The 22981-nt window shown below is 39.1% G+C and overlaps 1 protein-coding gene across 1 annotated transcript in view; it reads left to right on the forward strand.

Annotated features, from left to right (window-relative positions):
- Positions 1-22981, forward strand: part of ATP8A2 (ATPase phospholipid transporting 8A2) — a gene marked incomplete at its 5' end in the record, with an annotated part of 656754 nt that overhangs the window by 175810 nt on the left and 457963 nt on the right. Inside the window, 8 exons of the mRNA XM_079136232.1 lie at positions 2207-2334; positions 3136-3213; positions 7108-7196; positions 7526-7570; positions 12615-12690; positions 18126-18231; positions 18962-19044; positions 22813-22862. Of these exons, the coding sequence (XP_078992358.1) occupies positions 2207-2334; positions 3136-3213; positions 7108-7196; positions 7526-7570; positions 12615-12690; positions 18126-18231; positions 18962-19044; positions 22813-22862 (655 nt within the window). The remainder of the gene's footprint in view (positions 1-2206; positions 2335-3135; positions 3214-7107; positions 7197-7525; positions 7571-12614; positions 12691-18125; positions 18232-18961; positions 19045-22812; positions 22863-22981) is intronic.

Below are 22981 nucleotides of genomic sequence, written 5' to 3' on the forward strand. Positions count from 1 at the left end.
ATGAATCTCCTTAGGCTGCCCCTCCTCAGAGAATTTGCCCATAGGCCTGGAACCTTCGCTCCGCCCTAAGCCTGTCTCTGTGCGGCTCTTCCACCCAGAAGCCTCCTAGATCCTGGGACCCTGTTCTGCACCTAATTGCCTGGCTGCGTGGCCCCTCCTCTGAGCAGCCACCTGTGGCCCCGAACAATCGCTCTGAGTCTCAGAGACCCGCCACAGGCCTCTTCCTCCAGACAGCCGCCCAGTATGCCGGTGCGGTCACTAGGAGTCCAAGAAACTCACTTCGTGCCTCCTCCTCCCACCAACCACCCGTAGCCCGGGGCAATCAATCACTCCGAGTCGAAGTGACCCTGCCCGTTCCTCCTCCTTCTCCAGATAACCCCCCGGGTGTTCAGGAGCAGTCCCTCTGAGTGGCTCTGAATCCACGTGACCCGCTGCACGGGTCCTCTGGGCAACCGCCCGGAGCTCTGGTGTGGTCCCTCAAGACCAAGCGTCCCACCACGCTTCTCCTCCAGGCAGCCCCCCTGTGTTCAGGAGCTGTCACTTTAAGACCAAACAACTCACCACTCGCCTTCTCCTCTGAGCAGCCGCCTGGAGTGCTAATGCAGTCACTGCGAGTCCAAAGGACCCGCCGCGCTCCTTCTCCTCCTTCTCCTACTCCTCCGGGCAGGCCCCGGGGTTCAGAAGTGGTCAGGGTCCAAACAGCTCGCCACGCAGCCCCTTCTCTGGCAACCGCCTGTAGTTCCCGTATAGTCACCCGAATCCAAGCGGCTGCTCCTCTTCCTCCTTGTCCTCAGGGCAGGCCCCGGTGTTCAGAAGTGTCGTTCTGATTCCAAACAGCTCGCCGCGCGGCTTCTCCTCTGGCAACCGCCTGCAGCTCTGGCGCAGTCTCTCCGAATCCAAGTGGCCACGCTCCTCTCCTCCTCCTCAGGGCAGGCCCCGGTGTCCTGAGTCCACACAGTTCTCCCCGCCACTCCTCCCCCGGGCAGCCGCCGGAGCCCCAGTGGCTGCTCCGAGTCCCAGCGCTGTGCCCAGCGGCCTCCTCTATGGCGCTCCAGCGGGGGGAGGGGTGTCTCGCCGGCAGTTCTACTTCACAAAGTTTCCTGCGTTCCGGGACCCCCGTCCCATCCAGGATGCCCCCCCAGGGGGTGAGAGTCACCCGGCTACTTTGAGTTGGTCCCAAGCGTCTCAATATCTCCTCTCTTGAATCCTGAGTTCTGGAGCAACACGTAATGCAGCCACCCTCTAGGCCGCCATCTTGAAAACCCCCCGGGAATGTATTTTTTATGGACCTCTTCTATTTCATATCTTTGGATCAGGAGTTCTAGGGTTTCTGAAGGTTTTGAGTTTGACTTTTCCCTGAATGCACTCTACTTTTGAACACTAGGTATAACGATATGAAACACTTTTGGCTAGTGTACAAAATCAGAAAATTTTAATTTCTTTAAAATATTAAAACAAAATTAATTTTAGGAAAATTTAAAAACTTTTTAAAAAGATTTCTTAACATGTAATTTTACTGGCTGATAGATATTTGTTTCTAAGCAAATGCTGTACTTTAGGGGCATCTGTGTATTGGGAGTTAGAGATCCTATATGGTGAGTCTTTAGTTCTGTAGGAGGATAAGCTAGTGAAGGAATATTTGAGTGAAAAATGAAGGGGTGGTGGGAAGGTGAGTCTGCTGGTCAGTTGGTGACTACTCACTTTATTCTTTACTAGCATTTTGTCTTTCCATCACAACCACCCTCCAGAACTCCAAATCTTAATGAAACCACCATTTGATTTAATTTCTGGGTGACAGCTCAATAACTATGGTTTGAAGTCATTACAAATTCCTAATCATTAGTCATTGCCTTCTATCTTTCCATTAAAAACCTGCTGTTGGTGCCTACAATGCTCTACAGACTCCTCTTTAACATCTGTGTCCTGCTTGTGGTCACATCGAGGGGCTGTCTCTGCTCCATCCATCCCCTACCATCTCCAAGGAGAAGCCAGCACTTAGTGACAGGAACTGTATCTGACTCGTTTTTGTACTCATGGTTCCTGAAATAGAAGATGCACAACAGTTCTGTTAACTTGAATCTCTAAATAAACCAATGGACGTTTTTTTGTAAACATCTTTTAGAAAAATTTCAAAATAACAAAATGAAAAGAAACTCAATAGAGACTATAATTAAAGCTATACGAATACCCTGGTTTTCTTCCACAGACTCAAGCTCGGATAATTTTGGATATAACCTATTGACGTTCATCATCTTATACAACAATCTTATTCCCATCAGTCTGCTGGTGACTCTTGAGGTTGTAAAATACACACAAGCCCTTTTTATAAACTGGGTGAGTATTAAGGTTTGGGATGCTGGAGAAATTCCAACTCCTGCTTTCTAATACTCTCTCAAGCCTTTGTCATTTAATTGGGCTCCCAGAAAAGGAAGAATGGAGTCCATTTACGATTAGGTCTGAGGATTAAGCTGGCAAACAGAGAACTGGTGAGCATGCCCCTGAGAAATGGGGAGGGCAGTGTACCTACCCATTCACGGGGTGATCCTAAAGACTAAGTGAGATGGTGGAGGCAGAATGCTCAGCAGGTGCTTGGTATCTGGCTGCAACTGGTGTAGATACTTTTAAAGTCTGTTTTAGTGCCAAGGAACCACACTCTTAAATATGTGTTCATTATTCACCAAAATTCATTGTGAAGGTAAACTTGGACTCGATTGGAGGGATAGAGTTGTACATGTGTATATGCTGGGCACAGAATTCAGGACCTTGTGAATGCTAAGCACTTACTTTACCACTAAGCTACACCCCTAGCCTTAGAGTTGGTATTTTTTTTTACTGAATTTTCATGGCCCTTAATCATTGGACTTCAGCAGCCAGTATTTGCAGACTAGACACATTTATGTGTATTTTTATTTGATCTTCACAGGATTCCTGTGAATGAGGGACTATATTTTCCTTATTAAATTCCAAGGTTTCCGTAACTTAATAGTCATTGTTTTCACCTCAAAACTAAAAATTTGTGTTTATATTAAAACAGAAGGGTTTTAAGGTGTCTATTCTTAGCTTCTGTGTTAATCTGAGTAAACAATCAATGGTACATGTTTTCCAAAGTGCACTCTCTCTCTCTCTCTCTCTCAGGATATAGATATGTATTATGTAGGAAATGATACTCCTGCAATGGCCAGGACATCAAACCTTAATGAAGAGCTTGGGCAGGTGAGAACCTCTTTGTGAATTTCGATAGTGGTGACAGGAGCAGACGGGCAGATAAGTGTCAGCAGAACTATGGAGAGATTTTGCAAGAACAGCTGTGACTGTGGCTATGACGTCTGAAGAGCTCTATGGTATCTGAAAGTACTAATAAATACAAATGTCACTTGCCTTTGACTTGCTTTTTCCTATATTTTGTCACATAGAAGTTACCTGCAAATAGAATAGTACAAAAACATGGTAAAAAAATACAGTAGAATATCATTTCGAACCTTTTTAAAAAGTGTTTGTCAGGAGCAAATGACAGGGAAAACAAGGCTCATATAATCAGATACTAGGCAACCTCATGAAATGTGTGGGGGCTATTTGAAGGGTGTGTATTACTCATGTTTACATTTTGTTTGGAATATTCCGGAGAATCAGTGTCTTTCTTACCTTCACCCTGAACTCTTCTTTCCTCTACTGAGTTGTACTTTGACATATGTCTGCCTCTTACATTGAAATCACTGCAATTGGAATTTGCATGCATTGCAACTAAAGATTATGATTTTATTTTATACATCATAAACTTCCCAACCACCCTATGAGGTGGATGCTGTCTTCATTTTATAGATGAGAAAATGAATACCCTTCTCCAGGATCCCTGGTTTAGTGAATGACTGACTGACTGGGGACTGCAGCTGTCTCTCCAGTCGGGCCTTATGCCTCCCTGCCCAGTGTAGGATGTCTCCCTCATACTTGTCTGGGAAGATGCCGGTGACATGTCTCAGTCATCCAAGGGCTAGAAAAATTCTTGAAGCCTTAATGGGAGGTAGGCTTTCTTTCTTTTTGTTCACTTTAAGGACAAAGTGAATCATACAGTGGTTTTTATAGTCTTATTAGTGTGTTTTTTGCCAGAAAGTCAAGGCTTAAATTTGTGAGCAAAATTCTGTAATAAAGTAGAATTTTATAGACAAAAATTAAAGGTGTTCTTTGATAATATTTTCTAAATCTACTTAGAGATCACAGCAGATTTTTTCTATCTTTTCTTGAATGGTTCATGTTCACATCCATACTTTTAAATTCTTAGTATAGCAGGGTGGATTGTGATTTAAGAGAACATGCTTGGTACAGAGCACAACTTCTCCCCAGCAAGCTGGTGTCTCCGCCCACCCGTGTTCCACTCACATGGGTGAGGGATGGTACCCAGAGTGCCTTTGGGTACTTAACCACTGAGACACATCTTTGGCCCTTTTTATTTTAAGACAGACAGAGTCTTCCTGAGTTGCCTCAGACTTGCGATCCTACTGCCACAGCCTCCTAAGTGGCAGGAATTATAGGCATAATTGTGCCGCCACAACTGACTTCTGGGACTTGAGTTTTCACTTTTTCTTTTTTTAACTTACATTCTTTCATTCTACACTAGGTTTTTCATTAGTAAAATTATACTTTGATAAGAATCTGTGAGTTTGGGGCTCATTTCAGACTACATTTGTCTTCTTTTTGACCCTTCTCCCGTTTGCCAGGCAAATTTGTCTGTCTTTCGTATTCTCCTAACAGTCTTTCCAAAAATAGATATAGTAAAATAAGAGATTCGATTAGTTATGTGGTGTCCCTTTCTTTCTAGAGACATTTGAGCCCATTCGGGAATAGGGAATTGCCTGCACAGTTGGCCCTCACATCCACATGTTCTGTACCATAGATGGATCCAACCTCAGATTGAAAATGTAGTTGAGTCTGTGATGGCTGCATCTGTACTGAACATGAACAGACTTTTTTTTTTTTTCTTGTCATTATTCCCTAAATGATACACTAAAACAACTATTTATAATAGCATTTAAACTATATTAACTAAGCCATTAAGAGATGATAGAGAGGGGAAGTATGCTGGAGGGCGTGCATAGGTTCTATGCACACACTATGCCATTTTATATAAGGGACTTAGTATCCCTGGATTTTTGTGTCTTTGGGATTCCAGAAACCAAGCACCTGAGGATACCAAGGGATGACTGTATGGTCTTTAGTTGCCTTTTTCAGTTTAAAAAAGTGTTCAGAATATAATTGTTTTTGGGTGCTATGAACAGGATCTGAAAAATGGGAGGTACTCAAGAAACACCTAGGGTGATATGGGGAAAATTTGCATAGGTTAGAGGTTTTGAGTTGGAACCTTTAGTATCAATTAAGACTCAATAGGGTGAGTGATAGCAAGTCTTGATGGTTCCTTATTATGAAATTTTCATGTTTTTAATATTTTGATATTGCCTAATTCTTTTTTAAAAAGGCTGAAGGAATCACTGCTTTTTGGAGGCAGATTCTACTCTACTTTTATACCTCCAGACTTGGTCTGTGTAAAGCTTATTTGAAATTATTATTTATGTAAGTTAATGAAATATTAATTATGTGGATTTGGTCAATACACATTGTATACATGTATTGAAATATCACTCTACCTCCCTAAATATGTACAATTATGTATGATAGAAAATCTAAAAATGTTTAAGGAGACAGAAATGCCAGCTACTTTGATTTGATCTCCTTGTACTTTGTGTGCATGTATCAAATTACACACTGAACCCCACAAATGTGTACAAATAAAATAAGGAATAAATATTAAAAAACTTACTCATGGGTGAAGCATAATTGCCCTTAGTGTACTGATTTTATATTTGGTGTAACATTTGATTATTTTAGGGAGATTAATTTTTCTTTACTTGAAGTCCCTTTTTGTTGCTTTAAGAAATAATTCTCAGTTTACTTGTTTTGTCATTAAGAAAAAGTACAGAGTAAGCAATTCATATTATTAATCTCTCTTCTATAAAATAGTAAAAAACTGTTTCCTTAGACCTGGTTTCTCTGGATTTTCCAGGATTTCTGGAAGTTATCTATCATTCAGCAACACTCTTGACCCCTCTATAGAAAACCACTGAGAAATCAGTTTCCTCTGGGCCAATTGTGTTAGTCATCCTCCCTTACAAATCCATGGCATAATTTCCCAGAATGACATGTAGAAGGATGTTGCAATCTTCTGGACAGACCTTTTATTTCATAGGTGTGGAAACAGAGCTAAGGGGGGATAAGGTGACTTTTCCATAGTCCACATGACTTGGTAGCACCCAAAACCTGCCCTGAGCTCTCATATCTCACAGCCGAGTTCTTCCTGCCTTTTCCATCACTGGCCCAAAATAGCCTAACCGGCCCACCACACTTGCATTTGTAATTATCTCTTTCATATTCGGTTAATCTTGCTAACATGGTTGCATCTTGTAGGTCTTGTTGGCCTACTTAGTGATTTCCCCTTTTGCCTTTGTGTTTCGAGAACATCATGTATTTGAGTCTGTAAAACATCCCATCTTGGAAAGTGATGTCATTGAAGATGCATGCTCTCTTCTTCATATGCATCTTACTTGTGATAGTGATCGAGAAGCTGCAGATTTGTCCTGTGCTGTTTCAGGACGTGCCTTCTTACTCCAGTTGCGGGGTGGAATCTTAAGATCTGCATACTGTATGAGGGCATGGCAGTATCTTCAAGAGGGAATGTGTCATTGAGACACTGTGTGGCAGGACTTAAATTTTGTTTTATAGATAGTGCCAGAGCTATTATTGAAGCTTCCTTTGCATATTTCTGTACAATTTGGCTATAGAATTAGTAAAAGAAAAGGTTTGCAATTGGTCTAAACATTAAAGCTATTTTTTGTTACTAATTCACTTACTTTAAGGAAATCAACTCATTTAAATTTGATACACCATGTGTGTATAATGATGTCAAAGTGGGTTCTGCTATCATGTATAACTATAAAGCGCCAATAAAAAATAAAAAAAATAAATTTAATACAGATTTTGGAACGTATGGAAGGGAAGACTTCATTTATTGCTCTTTGTTTCTTATTACTCTCCTGATGTAAATTTTTTTCTTTGATTTAGGTAAAATATCTTTTCTCTGATAAGACTGGAACTCTTACATGTAATATTATGAACTTCAAGAAGTGTAGCATTGCTGGAATAACCTATGGGTAAGTGTGTTTATTACTTACCGGAAATTTTATTTGTATTCTTCCAACAAAATCAATTCACTTCATCAAGTATCTTGACTTTCTGATATTTATAAGGAATTTAGATTTGTACTGTTAAATGTATCTAAACCTGATGGATCCCAAATGAAAATTTTAAAAGTTAAAGTAGGATTTATTTCTGTAAATATTTGCTTAGTAAGAAATTCAAGGGACTCTGTAAATGTTTATATCTAATCTAATAATTATAAATTTCTTGCCCATGTTTTGATCTGAATGCCTGTCTTTTGATCACAGTGTTGTGACTGCTCTATTTTCCCTCTCTCTGGCAGTCATTTTCCAGAATTGACAAGAGAGCCATCCTCAGATGATTTCTGGTAAGTAGATTTCAGCACTTCTTGATGCTTTAATGGAAAAGGTTTCAGAATACTTTGATATTAGAATTTCTTATCTGAATATTTCATATATAAATAAGTGATATATATATTATTTCAAAAATAAAATTATATATTGGAATGGACCCACCATTTGACACAGTTATCCCACTCCTTGGTCTATACCCAATGGACTTAAAATCACCATACTACAGTAAAGCAGCCACATCAATATTTAGAGCTGCTTAGTTCACAATAGCTAGATTGTGGAACCAACCTAGATGCCCTTCAATTGATTAATGGATAAAGAAACTATAGTACATATACACAATGGAATACTACTCAGTCATAAAGAAGAATAAAATTATGGCATTTGCTGGTAAATGGACAGAATTGAAGAATATCATGCCAAGTGAAATAGGCCAATCTGAAAAAAACAAACGTCAAATGTTTTCTCTGATAAGTGGATGATGGTACATAATGGGGGGGTCGAGGAGGGGGTAAGAGCAGAATGGAAGCACTTTGGATTGTGTAGAGGGAAATGGGGTGGGAGGGTGTGGGGGAGGAAAAGATAGTGGACTGAGACAGACATTAATTTTACCCTATGTACAGTATGATTACATGAATGGTGTGAATCTACATTGTGTACAACCATAGAAATGAAAAGTAGTATCCCATTTGTGTACAATGAATCAAAAAATGCAGTCTGTAAAAATAAAAAAATAAAATAATTACCACTAAAAAAACAAAAAAAAAGTTATATATATAACTAATTTGTATATTAGTTCAAAAGAGAACCAGAATAAGATTTAAACACAGATATCACTTTGAAAGTTGATACTTTCAAAACTTTTAACAAAAATAGCCTGTCCTTGGCCCAGTACTTCCCTTTTTCTGAAATTGGACATCTTCAACTTTTGATCTTTTAAAAAATATTCCTAAATTTTAAAATGATGTGTTCATACTAATTTTTAAACTTTTTTGGACATTGTTGGAGTTTCTAGCATGGGAGATGGTTCAGCACTTGTTGCTGTGTGTGCGATTTGTCACTTGCTCTCTGGTCCCTCTTTCCTAGCCTTTGGAAGCACTTAGCAATTTCTGTATATCCTTAGCATACACAGAAGGGGTCTGTATATCAACCATGACCCTTGAGGTAAGCTTGTTTTTCTTCATTATGTTGAACCTTAATGGGAGACGGGTGAGCCATTTCTGTCTGTAGATTTTCCCTTATTAATTTTTGGGAAATGTCCTTGTATTGTGTGTCTATGATAATTTTCTTGGCCTTTGATATTTCTGTTCCTTGGGTTTCTTATCAGGCAGATATTCAGCCTCTGGGCTTATCTTCCAATTGTATCATCTTGCCCTCCCATTTTCCAATTTTTTGTAGTTTTTTTAAATTATGTTTTATTTTTTATAGAATGCATTTTGATTCATTGTACACAGATGGGGTACAATTTTCATTTCTGTGACTGTATGCAATGTAGATTCACACGATTCATGTAATCATACTGTACATAGGGTAGGGATGTCCATCTCAGTCCACTATCTTTTCTTCCCCCACTCTCTCCTGCCCTATTTCCCTTTACACAATCCAAAGTGCCTGCATTCTTCTCTTACCCCACCTGAAGCCCCCCCCCCGCATTATGTATCATCATCCATTTATCAGAGAAAACATCCAGCCTTTGGTTTTTTCACATTGGATTATTTCACTTTGCATGATATTCTCAACTCCATCCATTTACCAGCAAATGCCATAATTTTATTCTTCTTTATGACTGAGTAGTATTCCATTGTATATACATATATCACAGTTTCTTTATCCATTAATCAATTGAAGGGCATCTAGGTCGGTTCCACAATCTAGTTGTTGTGAATTGAGCTACTCTATGGCTGCTTACTGTAGTATGCTGATTTTAAGTCCTTTGGGTATAAACTGAGTAATGAGATAATTGAGTCAAAAGGTGGGTTGATTCCAAGTTTTATGAAGAATATCCACACTGCTTTCAAGAGTGGCTGCACCAACTTGCAACTCCACCAGAAAGATTTGAGTGTGCCTTTTTCCCCACATCCATGCCAACACTTATTATTGCCCGTGTTCTTGTTATTAGCCATTCTTACTGGAGTAATATAAAATCTTAGGGTGGTTTTAATTTGATTTTCTCTAATTACTAGAGATGATGAGTACTTTTTCATATATTTGTTGATCTCTTGTATATCTTCTTCTGTGAAGGGTCTGCCCAGTTCCATAGCCCAATTTTTGATTGGGTTCTTTGTATTTTTGGTGTAAAGTTTTTTACATTCTTTATAAATTTTGCATTCTATTGTGATCTCATATACAAGGTAGTATCTCTATATTTTTGTTTTTACTAAGGGCTGCTTTGTGACATAACATATGATCCATTTTAGTGAAGGATCCTTGTGCTGCTGAGATAGAAATTGTATTTGCTCATTGATGAATGGAATATTCCATGTATGTCTGTTAAGTCTAAGTTATTGATTGTGTTATTGAGTTCTATAGTTTCTTTGTTAAGTTTTTGTTTGGAAGATCTATCCAGAGGTGAGAGCAGTGTGTTAAAATCCACCCAGAATTATTATGTTGTGGTCTATTTGGTTTGGAATTGAGAAGGATTTGTTTGACATACATGGATGCACAGTTGTTTGGGGCATAAATGTTTATAATTGTTATATCTTGTTGATGTATGATTCCCTTAAGCAGTACGAAATATGTTTTTTTTTATCTCTTCTGACTAACTTTGGCTTGAAGTCCACTTTATCTGATATAAGATTGGAAAACCCCACTTTTTTACTGAGTCTGTATGGGTGGTATGTTTTTTCCCATCCTTTCACCTTTAGCCTGTGGATATCTTTTTCTATGAGGTGAGTCTCTTGAAGGCAGCATACTGTTGGGTCTTTCTTTTTAATCCAATCTGCCAGTCTATGTCTTTTGATTATTGAGATTAGGCCATTGACATTCAGGGTTATTGTGATATGATTTGTATTCCTGGTCATTTTGGCTTATTTTTGGTTTTTAACTTGACTTGGTTTCTTCTTTAATTGGCTTTTCCTTTAGGGTAGTTCCTCCCTTTGTTGACTTACATTGTTGTTTTTCATTTCCTCCTCATGGAATATTTTGCTGAGAATGTTCTGTAGTGCCAGCTTTCTATTTGTAAATTCTTTTAACTTTTGTTTATCATTGAAGGATTTTGTTTCATCCTCAAATCTGAAGGTTAGTTTTGCTGGGTATAAGATTCTTGGTTGGCAACCATGTTCTTTTAGATCTTGGAATATATTGTTTCAGACCATTCTAGCTTTTAGGGTCTGGGCTGTGAAATCTGCTGATATCCATACTGTTTTCCCCCTATATCTAATCTGACACTTTTCTCTTGCAGCCTTTAAAATTCTGTCTTTATTTTGAATGTTAGGCATTTTCTAGTTTTTGTTTTATTTTCTGATTCTTTTTGCTTTCTATCCTTCATAGTAGCTTTAATGTGCTCTCACCTTCAGTTTTAAAGAGTGTTCGCCTGTCCTTGGCCTCACAGTGTCCATTTCCTCTGCTTTGCTCTTCTATGCCAACCCTCTCCACTTTTGATTTCTTAATTTTGTTTTTTAAAGACTTTCTTCAAAAGCCTGGTGATTATTAACTGTGTGCTCATATATATCTTATTCTAAATATATAGAATATAAAATTGTCCACTTTCTCTATTTTTAAGACCTCTTTTAAGGGGATTTTTAGTTTAAGAACAAAATTAAGAAGGCACAGAGATTTCCCACAGAATTCCTGATCTCCCCTGTTGTCAAGACCCCTCCCCCCAGAGTGGTACGTTTATTATAGTTGGTGAACCTACCCTGACACTTTATGATCTCCCAAAGTCCAAACTTCACATTAGGGTTTACTTTTGGTGCTGTGGGGTTGGATAAATAAATTATGACATATATTCATCATTATAGTATCATATAGAATATTTTCTTGCCCCAAGAATCCTCTGTTCTCCACCTATTCAGCCCTCTAACTCTCGACCCCTGACAACCTCTGATCTTTTTGTTGTCTCCATAGTTTCACCTTTTCCAGAACGTTAAAGTTGGAACCATATACTACTCAACCTGTTTAGATCAGCTTAGTACCTTGCATTTAAGATTCCTTCATATCTTTTGTGGCTTGATAGCACTAATGCTTTTTAGATCTGAATAATATTCCAGGTTCAGGGCTTCGCTAACATATGAACTTTCCATTTCTTTCTGGTTGCATTGTCTGGCTGCCTAATGAAGGAAGTTTCTAGCAGGCTGAATTCTTCAAGCAGATTTAGAACCCATCTTGTCTTCTGCCCTCCCTGTACCTTTCAGGAACCTCGTGCTACCATTTTCTCACCCTTCCTGGGGCTCTGCTATGGGGATCAACTTGCATTTTAGATGCTCTCCTTTGCAAACTGTTGGTCACTGTTTGCTGTATTAAAGTCCAATATTTGTTTGTAGTTAAGACAGACATTGACAATGTTGAAGTCTCTTTTTTTCATTGTCAATGTCTTGAAGAATTGGTTTCAAGAGGGAATGGAGATGAATGAACCTACTTAACCCATTACATGGGCTTCAGTGTGATCACACACAGCCATCATTAAGTTTCCTGACTTGTAATTGTGTGCCTTTTTCTCTCTCCTACATCTGAGGCTGGCTGTCAATGAAAGCACACCTACAACACAGCAATTCCTCTTGTTTTGTCTACTTTGAGCAGACACTGTGGGGTGTTTTCCCTGGTAGAAATTATGCTGAGATCAACTGAAATAACAGTCATAGCTTTGATCCTTTGCTTCAGTTTCTTTTCCTTATAAATATGTTATTTATAATACTTATAAAATATTTGATTTCTAGTAGTGTTAAAGATTTACCATCTTGAGGTTTGAAATAGTACACAGCATTCTAAATCTTTAAAAGTTGAATGTAAATCTATGGGCATTTTAGGTGTGGGCCTTCTTGAAGCCAGGTTCTTATTAGGTTTGAGTTATCTTAACAGGAACTTTTTAATTGATGGATATCCTTTTGTTCTCTCTTATAGTCGGATACCCCCACCCCCTAGTGATTCATGTGATTTTAATGATCCCAGGCTGTTGAAGAACATTGAAGATAACCATGTGAGTCTACCAGTTTACTTCTAAAACATCAAATAGTTATGTCTCACTGTTATTTATATTTTAAATATGCAGTGTCTTGAAAGTTGCTATTTTGGAGGGAAGGAGATACAGTCTCAATTTTATGGTGTTAGGACTTTGAGAATGTGAACTTAAATACTTTGTGGTAAACACTGCATAAATTATGTAAAACTGAATTTAAGTATGTGATGAAGTGATCACAGGAGAATAGAGTCTCACCACAGGATTCCATAATAGTTCAGATTTCTGTTGCTTCGTGAGATAGTTGCACTATTGTTTCTTCATAGCTGTGAATGAGACCACTGTCTTAGAAAGTAAATGTATATTATCTAGGATACTTTAGAAAACAAAAGTAAGAAATTATAACAGGTGGTGTTTAAGACATTCTATTGTGTACAAGACACTTGATAATGTATTTCCTTTAGCATTGATTTCACCCTGGGAGGGGACAAGGAAGTCACAAAGAAAGATTGAATTAACCAAGAGCTACCCAGCAGACAAATGTAGAAGTGAAATTTAGAAACTAAGTCTGTTTGGGTCTTATTTGTTTGTTTTTAAATTTAAGACCTGGGTTCTTTTTGTTTCCCAGACTGGCCTCCAACTCCAGGGCTCAAGTGATCCTCCTTCCTCAGCTTCCCTAGTAGCTAGGACTATAGGTGTGAGCCACCACACTGGGCTCATGTTCAATTCTTGATTAAGATATCACACTACCTCAACTATTATAGCCAACCAGGACTAACTTCAGGACCATATGAATTTATTTTTGTTTTTAAGACTACTTTAAAAAATTTTAACATAGAAAAGTATTCAGTGAACAAAGTATTTTGGTTAACTGGAAAGAAAACAATGCTGTTCTCTCCCTGTAACCATCACCACTTCATGACTTCTTCTCCATGACCATTGCCACTTGCTTCTCCTCCTCTTCTAACCCTTCTGTGTTAGTCAGTTTTCTGTTACTATATCAAATAGCTGAGATAAATCAACTTAAAAAGAATAATGGTTTATTTAGGAGGTTTCAGTCTATGATCATTTGGCCCTGTTACTTTGGACCTGAGGCTGCAAATCATGACAGGAGCTCATGGTAGAGGAGGCCTGCCCAACTCATGACCAGGAATGAAATAGGGGAGGAGGAAGCTGCTAGGGTATGAGGGCACATCCCCAGTGATAAAACTTCCCCCCAGTAAGGTCCCACCTCTTAAAGAGTTTCTACCACTTTCCAATAGCACCATCTGGAGGACCAAACCTTTTTTTTTTTTTGGTGCTGGGGAAGGACCAAACCTTTAATACACAGGTCTTCTGGAGACATTCCATATCTGAACTGTAACAATGCCTGAGCCAAATTTCCTTTTATTCTAGTAGAAAGGTCAGTGAGAGAGAGGGTAGATGCAGCCCTCATGTTCTTGATATGATATGAAGACATTATCATGAGCATTGAAATGCAGGGACATTTAAGGGTATTTTAATAATCTGTATGGTTACAATTCAGTGAAAGAATAGTGAGGTCATTGATTTGGGAATTTATTTTCTATTTTTTAATAAAAGCCCATTTGCCTATGTTAGCATTATTCTGCTTTCTTGTATCTTTGAAACCATCTGAGGTCTTCATCTGTGCTACTGCATTCCTGAAGCCCCTTTTTAAAATATATTTTTAGGTGTTGATAGACCTTTATTTTACTCATTCATTTATGTGTGGTGCTGAGAATTGAACCCAGTGCCTCACACATACTAGGCAAGTGCTCTACCACTGAGCCATAACCCTAAACCCACCTTTTCTATAAATGATGAAGACCATACTCATATTTGTCTTTGGGAAGGTGTGGGGTAGGATTCAGTATACTCAATGGACGTTTTTCAACAGTTCAAATACAGGACCTATTGGATCACTTAATTTTGTCATAATGTGGTTGCGAAGAGAGAATAAGCATTTGAGAATTTTCTGCTATTGATGCCCCGCATTTCTTCTATGTTGTTTTAGGATCATTAACTAAAACTAAAACATTTGGCTCAAGAAAATCGTTTTTTTTTTTTTTTTTCCTTACAAGGGAGATCTTGCATCTACTTCAGAATTTTCATTTTTCCTGGGCTGTCATTTCTGACTTTCTGGGTCCTTTGGGACTGTTTCAAGCTTTGTGTGGGCTGATTGCCAGGATGGGATTTGTCTCTTTTAGGATCAACCTATGGGAAATTTCAAAGGACTGTTCATGTAATTTCTTGGCTGCATTGCTAACCAGTTACTTCTGTTTGTGAGAGACACTCCCAAAGACATGTAGAGGAAGCAGTGGCAACTTTTGACACATGCACACACACAAAAAAAATCCTTTGTATCTGTATATTATTTGTAGATCTAATTGGGCATGCAAAACAATTTAAAATGTAAAATTTTTGGCTATTTTTAAGTTTATCAAATAGAAAATATTCATTTCTAGATACATAACATTTTGTGCATATTAAAAACTGTTAACCAAAGGACAGATATTGTATTGGCTCATTTATTTGAGGTGTGTAGGATAGGCAGCTTCACAGAGGCAGAAAACAGGAGACAGGTTGCTAGGGATGGGAGAGAGAACAGAGAGTTAAGATTTAATGGTTACAGAGTTATTGTTGGGGATGGTTAAAAATGGATGATGGTGTGGGTACACAGAGTTGTGAATGTACACTTAAAATGGTTAAAGTAATAAATATTTACACGTATATTTTACTACAATTAAACCCTTTAACTTTAGATAAACAAATAAATAAATATGTATTCACATGATATTTGTAGTAGACCACTAGTTCTTCAATATTATAAGAAAGTTTTTCTTTGTGGAAGTTACAGAAAAAAAATGTTTATTTTCAAACATGGAGCGCTTGTCTGAAATATATTACAAACATCTTTTCTATAGATTGCATATTAATTTTGTCTCTTTTCCTTAATTTATTATAGAATATTAGGTTAGGTAGAAAACTAAAGGTACATTAATTTTGAGGATTTTTTTTTGTAAAAATCTTCATTAATTTCGCATGGCACGTCATTCAAGGTAGAAACTCAATTTGTTGTTGTCATGATTATTATTATTAGCTGTAATGCTAGGGGTTGAACCTAGGGTGTTGTGCATAGTAGGCAAGTGCTATATCACTGAGCTACACCCACAGTCCAAGACTTATCTCCTAAGTGCTCTTATAACTCTCAGAAAATATGTTAGGCTTATTTATTTGCTAGTAAGTCAATGACTCCCCACCCTTTTTGTGGGACAAGGTTGTGTGCATCACTGGATGGGTCTCAGATGTGGGGAGAGCAATCTTGAAGTCTATTTCTCAAATTGAAGTGCTTTTAAGTGAAATTTCTTATCATTTTTGCCGTGTTAGCCTTAAGGGATTTGTAAATTATCTAATCTCACTTATCTGACTTCACTCAAGTATAATTTAATGTGAATTTTCTTTTCATGTAAGCTGATAAGAAGCAGCAATGTGAACAGTTATGATTTCCTTCCATAAATTTGCCCTTAAGTCATAATAACAGGTCAGAGAAGAAACGAAAAACATCTTTGGGGCAGTTATCATCCATTTATGACTTAAAAAAACAACCTCTATGAAAAACAAGGAAGCAGCTTTGTGCTTAAATGTGAAACAAACCTATTTCAGATCTATAGCCATTTGCCTATGTAGAAGGGTCACACTTAAAGACTTAGGCATGAAAATAACCTCAGTTAAAGGAAGCTTGTTACCACTGCTGCCTTTGAACATCATTCTTGAAGTGCTAGCTCATGCCAAAAGTGGGGAACTGAGCAGGTGTATGTGTTGGAAGGAAAAGGAAAATCATATGATTTGTGGATAATAAAATCATTTGCCTTCAAACCCTGGAGAGTGAACTAAAAATCAGCTAGTAATAGCTCAGTTACATTTAGATTAAATTAATTTCCTAAAATCAATGTGTTTATTTACATCCCAATAATAAACTACTGTAAAAATATAGTGGAAATCTGATTGCATTCATAATATGAAAAGCAACTGATAAAATGCCTCATATGGTTATTAAAAGGAAAATTCCTCATACCAGTGAAATTTAGTAGTGTCTATTTGAGCAGAGGAAGGAAGGCACAACAAAGCAAACTAATGACTCCCGAGCAGGAAGCCCCCAGAACCAGAGCAGGTTCTTAGAAATCCACTTACCACTGTGATCTGACACCTGCAAAAATAGAAGTGGGTCATCAAAAACAACTGAGTTGGCTACACCTTAATCAACTTATCAGTTACATGCAACTTCTTTGATTACAGTTTAAGTAGTTAATTGGCTATAGAACCTTCTGCAACCAACCCCAGCTCAGTTGCTGAGATTAAACTTGTTATTGGTTTTGTCTGTTGGTGCTTAGTTCAGGTGCCCTGTCCAAATCCATCCCCCACTCTGACTTATTGAACACAATGCTTTGTATACAGTTGACACTCAAATATTTTTTGAGTAGATAAAAAATTTAATAAGATTTATGCCAGGTCATGTGTTTAGAAGATTTAGATGCCTTTAGTGAATAGGAATACATATTGTATTCTTAGACAGGAAAGACTATATTAAAGTATCATTTTCTCTATGATTATAAATCTGTGTGATACTGATTAAAATTACAGGTTTTTTCTTTTCAAGGAGGATGAGAGAAATTGATTAAACATGTATCCAAGGCAATTTTGGTTTTTGTTCAATTTTTTTTTCTTTTATGGGCGAGGGATGCATTGCCCTACAAGTGTTGAAATTATGTAGTTAGAAGATCAGACACAAGGACCTTGGGTTCCATCCCAACACCACACACCTACACAAGTCAAGATTAGACATACTGTAGAACAGATGCCAGCACAGCGGATGGAAAGACAAGGGATGTGCTTGTTTTGGTGGTTCCCTGTGTATTGGAGTGTTTAATCTTTCCTGGGCATACTTCTGTGAGGAAGGCAGAGAGGACAGCCCCACTTGTCCTGGGATCTTAACAGAAGTTGGGAGGAAGCCCGTGAGCAACAGCAGCTTGGGAAGTGTGAGATGTGAGCGAGCCAGTGGCCATGGGACTTGCAGGAGCAGCTAGGCCACCTTGCTTCTCCCCCAATGGCATGGGCTGGCACTCCAGTGACTCGGAGACACTGAGAGAAGCAACTCTTGCCCAAAGCCTGGGGGATGAATGGGCAGGAGAACCTCCTGAAAGTGGTGATGGGACACTGGGAAGGAACGTGCCTTGCTTGAAGAACTAAAGAACATCAGATCATAGTGTCAGAAAGTGGACTTAATGGGGTGCAGCTGTCAGGTCCCTGGAGACCTGGGGTTCAGCTTAGTATCTGGACCCTGTGCTAAAGGGAGAAGGGAATCATTACTGGATTTAAACAAGTAATGACTTGAATCCAGCTCCAGTGTACACTAGCAGTATTGTAATTGACAGGCTAACGTGGTCTCCTGTTTGTAGCCCACAGCCCCTTGTATACAGGAGTTCCTCACCCTGCTGGCTGTTTGCCACACTGTTGTTCCTGAGAAGGACGGAGACGAAATCATCTATCAGGCCTCTTCCCCAGGTGAGGTCTCTGATTGGAAGTGCCCTACTGGCCCCTATCTTCCAGATGGGTGTTTGCAATTACTTGTAGCAGATGCATGGTGTAGCCTGCCCTTCAGAGACCCTGCTGTTTGGCTCTGGCCTCTCACTATTTTCAGATTATGACTACAGGTATTACAACCCAAGAGAGTTGGTGTCAAGCTCTCTTGACTGCCAGTACACTTTGATGGCAGGCGAGGATTAGGGCCATCTTGCATTTCCCAGTAAGTTACAGGACTGGACAAAACTCTTGAGAGAGAACAGGGATGGTTTCTTTGCTCATCTTCCCTTCCTTGTGGATTTTCCAGCCACTGAGGAAGCTATGTATTGGAGCAGTTACTCTTTGCCCACTTCCTAGTGCTTTGAATCCCACAGAACTACAACTGAAACACGACTTTGCTCAGAGGAGATGTTTTAGTCATTGGAAATACTAGTTAATGTCAATTAGAGAGAACTTGATACCAACCAAGAAAAGCAGGAGTGCAAATCACTCTTCTGGTGAATTGGCTTTAGGTCCACATCTTTCCATCCTACAGAAGTGCCCATTTCAAGTCCCTGGTGGTGGGAAGAGTGAGTTCTCCTATTCTGAATCCTTACTACTGTGCAGGTAACACCAGGCCTCCCTAACCATGGTGGGTAATTTGAAAAATGGTACTTATGGAATTCTATCTGATGAAGGATTAGTTAGCATTTCACTGACTTCTTATTGACAGATGAAGCTGCTTTGGTGAAAGGAGCTAAGAAGCTGGGCTTTGTCTTCACAGCCAGAACCCCATACTCGGTCATCATAGAAGTGGTAAGGGACATACGTGTGCACATTCCATTTCACTATTTTGAAGACTCCTGAAACAGCATGTCAATGGTGAATCGGATGGCTAAGTTTCTCTTTTTATTTTGATAAAAAATTAGACTTGAAATGCTCAGTTGAAACACTGAGGTGGTAATGTCATTGTATTTGCTTATCCCCTTTATTTTGTATTGCAGCAACTTCCCCCTCTTAAAGATGCTTCTCCAGAAGTCTTTCATAAACCATTTCGAAATTGTTTGCAGGACAAAACTTCTCAAGTCTTCTCTCTGTTTCCTAAAAGTGGGGAAAATAACTTCAAGGCCTGGCTGTCCTTTTTCTTTTTTCTTTTCCCCTTTGGTGTTGGGGATTGAATTCAGAAGCACTCAACCACTGAACCACATCCCCAGCCCTTTTTTGTATTTTAGTTAGAGACAGGGTCTCACTGAATTGCTTTGTGCCTCAATGTTGCTGAGGCTGGCTTTGAACTCACCATCCTCCTGCTTCAGCCTCCCAAACTGCTGGGATTACAAGGCATGTGCCACTGTGTTCAGTGGCCTGGCTGTCCTTGAGGCTCTACACCTCTGTGTAGCCCCGTGCCTGAGAGTTCTTGCACAGCGGAGTCCTGAGTCTACTGGGCTTTCATCTCTATTGCCGTGAGGGCTACAAGTTAGAAGTTAATATCTCTTCTATCTATATGACTATTCCCCAAAGTCAAGGGGTTGGTGTATTTTTCTGATTTGAATTTTCTTCCCTGTGATCTGCAGAGGGAAATTTAGCAATAGGAAACATATTTTACAAGTTGAGTATCCCTTCTCCAAAATGCTTGGGGGACTGTAAGTGTTTTGGATTTCAGATTTTTTCAGATTTTGGAATATTTGCATATACATGATAAGATAATTCGGAATGGAACCCAAGTCTAAACTTGAAATTTATGTTTCATATAGACCTTATTCACACAGCCCGAGTGCTTCTGTATGTTACTTTAAGTGTGCCTGTGTTTTGACTGCAACCTGTCATGTGAGGTTGGGTGTGGAATTTTCCACGTGTGACGTCATATTGATGCTAAAAACAGTTTCGATTTTGGAGCCCTTTGGATTTTGGAATTAGGGATGCTTGACCTGTATCAAGAGTAAGATTAGATTAAGGAAGGCTGGAGTGAGCAACAGTGAAAACGATGGTTGCGACTGGCGAGGTGCTGGTGGTGTTAGTGATGACCAGTTAGAAGGACTGTGCTACTCTCTGGATGATGTCATTGCCTTCCCTCCCTGCTGCCCATCCCTCGGTTTGGGGGAAATTGCATGGATCGTTATAGATTTTGACTTAATGCATCCTTAAGTCCCAAGACCTCCTTAATGCACTTTTTAAACTTCGCTTCCAAATGATATAGTAAGTTGATACTGTTCTTGAATTGGCAGTAGTTTGTTTTTGCACTTTTACTTATAAAATATCAAAACCTATAAAATACCCTACCTTACACAAAGGGCCCCTTTGGGGAGCATCTTCAGTCTTTTGGAATATAGAGATCAGATCATGTTTATTTTTACTTTGTTTCTTTTAATCCACGGAGGGAATTTCACTTAGGGAAATGTGCAGTCATTAAAAGCGAAGTACTGATTGAATACAGAATTTCCTTTACAGTAACTTAAAACAAAACAAAATTAAGCAAGGTCTTTCCCTTCAGTCTGAGAAAACTTTTAACCCTAACTGTAGGATTTTCAGTAGTATGGGCGCTATTTCATGTTTCTTTATGTGTTAAAGAAACAGGGTGTAGTGTGGTGGGGGAACGTGGGAAGGCTGAACGTGATGGGAGAGCAGGTAGAACAGCTGCTTCTGCTTGGGTCCCAGTGCCAGATAAGCATGGGAAGTAGGAGCCTGTGTCATGGTTATCACAGTGCTAGATGCTGGGTTGGCACTCCTTCGTTTATTATTATTATTAGACAGGGGATTGAACCCAGAGGTGCTTAACCACTGAGACACATCCTCAGCCCTTTTCAATTTTAATTTTGAGACAGGTCTTGCTTAGGGCCTTGCTAAGCTGTTGAGGCTGGCCTTAAACTTGTAATCCTCCTCCCTCGGCCTTCCGAACCACTGGAATCATAGGCATGTGCCACCACACCTGGCATCCTTTGTTATTTTATTGAGTTTTTCTTTTCATTTGTCTTTTTAGTTACATATGACAGTAGAGTCTTTTTGACATATTTGTACAAACATGGAGTTATGTCAGATTAAAAGTTATGTGAAAGTTATGTCAGATTAAGGTTGTATTTCTGGGAGTAAAAAGGCTGTCTAATTAGTTAGGTCTCATAAACAATGACCATCTAAAAAATTCTATTCAGCCATTAGTTCTGGGATATCTGTGAACCACAAATTCTCCAGTTAGCCACCACCTATTTACTTGACATGTCCTTGCTGATCGCTTCAACGGCTGACCACATGGATGGCATGTGGCAGTGATTGGTGTTAATACAGGTGCAGAGAGGAGGCGGCTCCTAGCAGGGAGCCGGGTGGTGGCAGAGGGTGCCTTTTTGAACAGGGATCTGAGAGCATTAGGACAGGTTCAGGGGTGGAGGAGCTGGTGGATTCAGAGGGGTGAATGAAAACTAATGAAGGTTAGATCAAAGAAGTAATTAGTGTATTTTAGGATATAGCAAGACAGGATGAGAGTTGTGGTAGGAATGGCAAAATTATTCAGTCATGGACTTGGATGTTTGTATGTTACTTCATTGATCCTTTCTCTCAAGCTGAAGAGAAGAGTGCTATCCCCATTCACAAGAAATTCACATACTTGGTGGCAGAAACTTTTTCAAACTCTCATCTGCTGGACTCCAAAGGCCACACTGTTTCCACTGTAATGTGTTAGGGAAATAGCAGATCAGTTGAAAAAAATTGAAAATGGCAGTCGCACAGTCTACCATTCTTTAGATGGAAGAAATTGTGAATTCTAACTTGAAAGAATCCAGGATAAAAAGGGTATTTGAGCTGATGTGGTGGCACATGCCTGTAATCCCAGAGGCTTGGGAGGCTGAGGCAGGAGGGTTGAGTTCAAAGCCAGCCTCTGCAACTTAGAGAGGCCCTAAGCAACTCAGTGAGACCCTATCTTTAAATGAAATACAAAAAAGGGGTGGGGATGTGGCTCAGTGGTAAAGTGCCCATGGGCTCAATCCCTGTTACAATAAAGAAAAGAAAAAGGGTATTTGATTAATACCCTAAAACCAGATACACACTAATAATCCCTTATCTGCAAGCTCAAAATCTAAGAACATTGGAATTTTAAACTTTTTAAAAGTTTTTTTAAAGTTTTGGAAATAGTTATTTGGCAGCAAAACCTAATTAGAACTGATGTGAGTTTATGTAGGGTCTCCGTGACTCAGTGTGATTAGTCATACATTTTGTAGCAGAGAATTGATGTTGTATGATAGGATGCAAACCCTGCTGCAGATGTTATGGTAAATGGTCTAGGCACAGATTTTTATAAAATGTGTAAAATCCTGAATTCAAAATTGGCCCCAAGGTTCTGTGCAGTTTGTCTTTTATCTTCATGACTTGGAAGGGCTGCACCAAATCCCCTGTGAAGCCCACGGACTGCAGGATAATGAAGCTTCTACCAGAAGAGGGAGCTATGACTCTGCCAGACTTCAGGGAAAACAGTAGAGATTGAAAAGGGGTTGTGGGGGGCTAGAGGATAGGAAGTGTGCGTGTGTGTTTATGACTGGGGTACAATTGCTTTGAGATTTTAATACTTTGCACCCAGGTAAGAGGCTGCTTTTTTTCCTGTAGATGGGAGAGGAACAGACATTTGAAATCCTTCACGTCCTAGAATTTTCCAGGTATGTTTATCTTTCATGCATGTGAAATAAAATACTTTATGTATATTTTAATAACTTCATCTGCGTGTTTGCATGATTGTATGGTGTGCTTAGTACTTAACTATTTGATGTGGCAAATA

The sequence above is a fragment of the Sciurus vulgaris genome, assembly GCF_902686455.1.
Source record: "Sciurus vulgaris genome assembly, chromosome: 4".
NCBI lineage: Eukaryota > Metazoa > Chordata > Mammalia > Rodentia > Sciuridae > Sciurus > Sciurus vulgaris.